Source organism: Pinus tabuliformis, chromosome X (genome assembly GCF_031772625.1).
Source record: "Pinus tabuliformis cultivar Carrire ecotype Pingquan chromosome X, CPIR1, whole genome shotgun sequence".
NCBI lineage: Eukaryota > Viridiplantae > Streptophyta > Pinopsida > Pinales > Pinaceae > Pinus > Pinus tabuliformis.
Window position 1 is genome coordinate 469,591,694 of NC_142308.1, and position 6,769 is coordinate 469,598,462.

Below are 6,769 nucleotides of genomic sequence, written 5' to 3' on the forward strand. Positions count from 1 at the left end.
TATAAGAAAGAAACTTTGCCCAGCAATCGGTCGTTGAGTTAGATTTTACCTTTCTTCATAATAAAGAAAGTCCGCCGAGCAATGGTGTCTTTTCATTGATCCTTGCCCTGGTTGGGTTGATCCGCGTGTGGGTGTGTTTGTGACGTCGATGGGCTCTTGCGAATCTGACGGCTGAGATTCATTTGGCGCCAAAGTCATAGGAATTTGAATTTTCAGGTGGATGCGTGACCATAAAAGGGGTGAGCCGGAAGATTTCAAAGCATTACATTGAATTGAATCTGTTGTTGAAGAAGAGGTAAAGAAGAAAAGCAGGAAAGATGTCTGGTCGCGGAAAAGGAGGGAAGGGTTTGGGAAAGGGAGGAGCAAAGAGGCACCGTAAGGTGTTGAGGGATAACATTCAGGGTATCACAAAGCCTGCCATCAGACGGCTGGCTAGGAGAGGCGGAGTCAAGCGCATAAGCGGTCTCATCTATGATGAGACGAGGGGAGTTCTCAAGATCTTTCTCGAGAATGTTATCAGGGATGTCGTCACCTACACTGAACACGCCCGGAGGAAGACAGTGACCGCCATGGATGTCGTTTACTCCTTGAAGAGGCAGGGCAGGACCCTCTACGGCTTCGGCGGTTGATTGAATCAATTCTTCAAATGGATTCATCAACTAAGTCTGTTGAATTTTAGTTGTTTTGATTAAAAATAATACTGATTTTATTAGTATTATGTTGTTATTTTATACATGTTTTGAAAATTGTTAATGACACATTGTTATTTTTTTGGATGGATGTTGTCAATTTCTCTTAAATTTCTTTACAAATGATTTTGAATTGTGATATCTGCTTTAATGATATTTAGAAACTATCATATATTTCACTATGAATCTATAAAGGGGGTCATATATGTAAAGAAAAATATACTCTATATAAGAAGTCAAATGCGGATGTAACCATGGATGCAAAATTGAAAGTAAAATTGGATGTTAAACTAGGAATTAATACAAAATGCAAACAATTGACATACAAAGTGCTTTAAATTAGAAGTGAAAAATTGTGCAATAGTTGACACAAAGAAGGGAACAAAACATGGCATACAAAAGGATATCAAATTGGGCAAAAACAAGGACACATAAATGGGCACCAAATTAGATGCAAAAAAAGACAACAACTAGATGTAAAATAAGATGCAAAGTTGATCGTTAAAAAGAAGCAAAAAACGTTACAAATTAATATGCCAAATGATGATGCAAATAATGGTGTAAATTTGGGATGCAAACTTGGGCGCAAAAAAGGAAAAAAAAAAAGATGTAAGAAAAGACATAAAACAAGATGCAAAATGGGGCTGAAAAAAGGTGAAACCAAGGATGCCATATTGGATGTAAAAAATGATTCCTAATCAAATGCAAATTTAGGCTCAAACTCAGACACAAAATTATATGCAAATGTGGACACAAAATGAGGCAAAAAAAGATGCAAATTTGGATGGTGAAAACGATGTAAAACTAGACACCAAAAAAATGCAAAATTGGATGAAAAAGTGGGTGTAAATAATGGTGCAACATTGGACACAAGTAGACACAAAAAATGGTGCAAAAAGGGGCATAAAATAGCTTAAAATTGGATGCAAAACTTGGTGCAAAAACAAATACAAAAGTAGACGTAAAAAATGGCTCTAAATTGAATGTACCATTAGACACAAAATAAGATGCAAAGGTGGACACAACACATGACTCAACATAAGATGCAAATATAAATGCAAATTTGGATGCTCAAAATGATGTAACATTAGATGCAAGAGATGGTGTTAAAAATGATGCAAAATTGGATGAAACAAATGACGCAAAATATGGTGCAAAATGAGATGGGAAAAATGGAGACAAATCAAACGTAAATGTGGATGTAAAAAATGGTCCAAAAAAAGATGCAAAAATGGGCACAAAAATGGATGCAAAATTTGGTGCTAAATCAAATTCAACAGATGGTGCAAAGATAGGCACCAAAGCTGGTGCAAAAATAGAAGCAAAAACTAGTGTAAGCCTAGATACAAAATCTGGCGTAAGACTAGATGCAAAAACTGACACAAAATGGATGCATAAAAAGACGTTAAATTGGATTCAAAATACAGTGTAAACTTGATGCAAATGATGGCGCAAAAATGGAAGCAAAGAATGACACAAAATAGGAAGCAAAAGAGAATGAAAAATAGATGCAAAAAATGACACAAAACTAGAAGCAAAACCTGTCATAAAATAAGATGCAAATATTGGTTCAAAATTTGACGCAAAAAATGATGCATAGTTTGGTGTAAAAAATGATGCAAAATCTAGCGTGAAAAAGGATGCAAAATCAGGTGCAAAAAAGGACGCTTTAAAAATTGTACAATAGAGCCAGATTTAGCGCCAGGTTGCTCATCACAATTACAAAAAAATTGCACTAAAATCTGGCGCTAAATCTGGCGCAAATTGCTGGTTTTGTTGTAGTGAAAGAACGGCCCAGATTGACTAGAAATTACTATACTTTTACAAGGAAATTTTACATTTGTTTTTAGCTTCGGGGGTGCTACCCTCAAAACCCCCCGCCAGTGGGGGGCTCCCCAAAGGTCGCAGCTGCCCCCCCTAGATCCCCCCTATAGCGAATATTTTACAAGCGGCATTGCCGCCCCATTTCGAACTGGGGTCCAATGTGACGATACCTTTGAATACAGAAGATAATCAAGCTCCACACCCAACAGTCTTGAATTGAAAAATAATGACCCTCTTACCTTACAATCAGAAGTAAGATCAACTATGCATGATATAAAGGCCACTGGTGTTGAGATATATATCCCTCTCATAGCTTATGTCAAGGCACTATATCCCACTTATTCACATTATCTTGAATCTTTGCAAGAAAGTGGCTAACTTAAAGAGATCACCATTGACTCCCTTGAGAAGAAATTTGTTGAAAGAGAGAAGGATTTTGGGAAGAAAATTGCTCCTCATTCTACTGAAGAATTGTATGCCTTACACAAAAGGAGAATAATCATGCAAAAGATTCTTCCAGAGGAAGAGGTGGTCGTAGAGGAAGAGGAAGAAGGGATTTTAGAGGCAGGGAGGTAGACAGTTTCAAGGAGAAAATCTTGATCTTCATTGCATACGATGTAATAGAGCTGGAAATTATGCATCCACATGTAAGTTGTCGTGGGACAGAATTGATCAGGAAACAAATGAAGGGAAAGGTAAAACCAATGACAAAGGGAAAGGTAAAGCACCTAAATTCGTTCATTATGTTGTGGTACATTGTAACAATGGAGTAACTGAAGACTTTTTTAATGTTTCACTTGCTTCATGGAAAGATGATTGGTTGCTTTATTCGAGAGAAACTCACCACATGAACTTTAGGATATATTTTTTTGAAGAATTTACTGACAATGTTGGTGGAGAAGTATATTTTGTAGACAAGTCAAAACTCAAGCCATCAAGGCTTGGCACCATCAGGCTCAAACTATTTGGTCTTCCAAACTTTCTTCTACATGATGTTCTATACCTCCTAGAGCTGAGGAGAAACTTGTTTTCTTTGATCCACATCCACCAGCAAGGACACTCCATTCATATATTTGATAGAAAGTTTGAGGTCAGAAAAGAATCAGATCACTCACTTGTCATGACAGGGATAGAAGAAGAAATACTTATGAAGTTGCAAGGCACCTCTTCTCGTGCACAAAACTTTTCATACAATTCCCACTATGATGAAGGTAATAAATATATGATGACATTTATTGATGATTACAACAAAATGTGTTGGGTTTATTTATGGAAGAACAAGTCTGATGCTTTTGAAACATTCAAGAAATTTCATGCATGGATTGAAAATGATGCACAATATCATATTGGCTCAATTTATAGTGATAATGGAAAAGAATACACTTCAAAGGAATTTGAAAACTATCTTCACCAGCATGGGATCAAACATCAAACAATTGTGCCTTATAATCCCCAACAGAACGAAGTAGCTGAAAGAATGAACAGAACAATATTAAATATGGTACGTTCCATGATGTTTTTCAAGAATGTTAAACTGATTTTTTTGGGTTGATGCGGTTCTATGTGTTATGTATATAAATAATAGGTGTCCATCTAATTTGGTCAAAAACAAGACTCCCTATAAAATGTGGTATGGCCACATTCCTTCGGTGAGACATCTCAGGGTTTTTGGTTCCACCTGTTATGCCTTGATACCTAAGGAACAAAGAAACAACCTCAGTGCAAGGAGTCACAAGTGTATATTATTGGGGTACTCAAATACCTCCAAAGCATATCATCTCTATGATGAAGTGAACAAGAAATTTATAATATCTAGAGATGTTATATTTCTTGAATCTTCCAAGACTAACAATGTTGTTGAGTGGAAGCTTGATTACTAGGATAGATTTGGACATGTAAAATATTTTCAAGAATTTGATAATGAGATTCCACATCTTGAGGGGGGTTTCCTATAGTGGACCAATCTATGGAATCTTCTTTTGAAGCACTCTCTCTCCCATGTGAAGTTATAGCCACTTATGACATTTTGAGTGATGTGATTGACATAATTGGGAGACTAAATCTTAATTCAGCCCCAACTCAGTCAAATAAGTAGCCTGGGCCATCTTAGAAAGATCCTCCAAAATAGCTGACAAAGACACTTGAAAGTGTTCATCCTGATGAGGTTGGAAATACAATAATAAGGAGCTCAACCATACAAAATGGAAGTGATGTAGACAATTTTTATTCACCAGTTGATATGGATGTTTCTTATGATTGTGAACTGAATTTGTCTACAGATTTTGAACCGACTTCCTTCGAAGAAGTTTCTTCTCATGATGAATGGAAAAAAGTGATTCGGAAATAATATTATGCCTTCATAAAGAATGGCACCTAGAAGCTGGTTGATCCTCCATTGGGAACGAAACCAATAGGCTGCAAGTTGGTCGACAAGAGCAAGTATAAAGTTGATGACTCACTTGACAAGCATAAATCTAGGCTTGTGGAAAAAGGTTTTGCACAGAAGGAAGGGGTCGACTATGAGGAGAATTTTTCCCCCACAACAAAATGGGCCACCTTCCGGACACTCTTTGCCTTGGCAGCACAGAAAAATTGGAAATTCCATCAAATGGATGTAAAAAAATGCTTTCTTAAATGGATATCTAAAAGAGAATGCTTTTATGTCTCAACCAGAAGGATTTGTTGTGAAGGGTTAGGAACATAAAATATAAAATATTTTAAAATCCTTGTATGACCTCAAGCAAGCTCCGCGAACCTAGTATGAGAAGTTAACTGAGAATCTTCTGAAATTCACTTCAAATGTTATGATCTTGATGATGCAACTTTGTTTGTCAAGAAAGTTGGAAAAATAGTTGTATATCTTGTGGTGTATGTAGATGATCTTTTGATGACAAGGAACAATGAGAGATACATTGCACCCATAAAGAAGAAATCGAGGAAAGGTTTTGAAATGACAGACTTGGGCTATGTTCACTACTATCTTGGTATTGAAGTAACTCAACATCCGAAGTTTATATTCCTCTCTCAAAAGAAGTACATCGGAGATCTGTTGAACAGGTTTGGCATGGCTGAGTGAAATACTTTGACTACTACAATGGAACAGAACTTAAAGCTCATATCCACTAAAGGAAAAGAAATTGAGGATGTGAAAACTACAGACAACTTGTAGGAAGTCTCAACTACCTGACTAATACCAAACCAGAAATTTCATTTGTTGTTGGAATCCTCTCCAAGTTTATGCAAAAGCCTTGTAAGGGACATTGGTTTGCTGCGAAAAGAGTTCTAAAGTACTTGAAGGGAACTCAAGACTTTGGACTTAAGTATACACAAGTGGGCGACTTCAACTTGAATGGATACTCTGGTTCACACTTCAATGGAGATAAAGAAACGGGTGTATCTACTTCAGGTTATGTTATGATTCTTGGATCAGGAGCAGTATCTTGGAGGTCTCACAAACAATCAGTTCCAATAGATTCCACAACTCAGGCATAGTTTGTGGCAACAGCTAAAGCAACAAAGGAAATTGTGTGGCTAAGAAAAATTCTAGAAGATTTGAAGGAGAAACGAGTGCATTCAACTCCTCTCATGATTGACAACACTTCTGCACTAAAGTTGGCTAAGAAACCAAAGTTACATGATTGAACGAAGCACATCAATACAAAATGCCATCTGATTCGACATCATGTTGAGGCCAAGACAATCTACCTATGCCATTGTTTCGCAAATGAGCATATTGGAGACATCTTCACCAAAGCGCTTGGAAGAGAAAAGTTTGAAAGATTTAGAATGATGCTTGTACTCACCAACATCCCTTCAGATTAAAGGGGGAATGTTGACACCTAATATTTAGGATTAGGTAAATCCATGTAAATAATGTAAATAGGAAAATAAAGGGAATAGGAAGATTAAGAGACATTGGGAGATGAAACCCAATAGTCTCCCTCTCCATGTATATATTCATGTTTCATGTTAGTGCAAAAACACAATTTTCTTTGAGGAGTTACCTCCTAGTCTGACATATAGAAATGTATTCATTCAAGTCACACAAGAGTAGACAATGAACTGATGACTAGTCTACAGTAACATAATAAAATTGAACTCAAAATAAATTTTCAGCAAGACTACGCCCATGACTTACCAATAAAATCAACAATAAGAAATTAAGGAAAATGTTTATGTTAGTTGTTTTCAGTCTTCATCTCGAAGCAAAACAACTCAAAGATGCAAAGAAGTAAACTCTACCCCACCTCCAACTA

At 36.6% G+C, this 6,769-nt stretch overlaps 1 protein-coding gene across 1 annotated transcript; it reads left to right on the forward strand.

Moving 5' to 3' along the window:
• The first annotated feature begins 288 nt into the window (after positions 1 to 288).
• Positions 289 to 629, forward strand: LOC149140704 (histone H4-like). Its single transcript, XM_089447554.1, has one exon. It carries the CDS (start codon positions 318 to 320, stop codon positions 627 to 629), a length of 312 nt encoding a protein of 103 aa, XP_089303680.1. The 5' UTR covers positions 289 to 317.
• The last annotated feature ends 6,140 nt before the right edge of the window (positions 630 to 6,769 follow it).

What these genes read in the sequence shown, in the direction of transcription:
- LOC149140704 (XM_089447554.1), top strand. Translation starts at nt 318, where the DNA reads ATGTCTGGTCGCGGAAAAGGAGGGAAGGGTTTGGGAAAGGGAGGAGCA.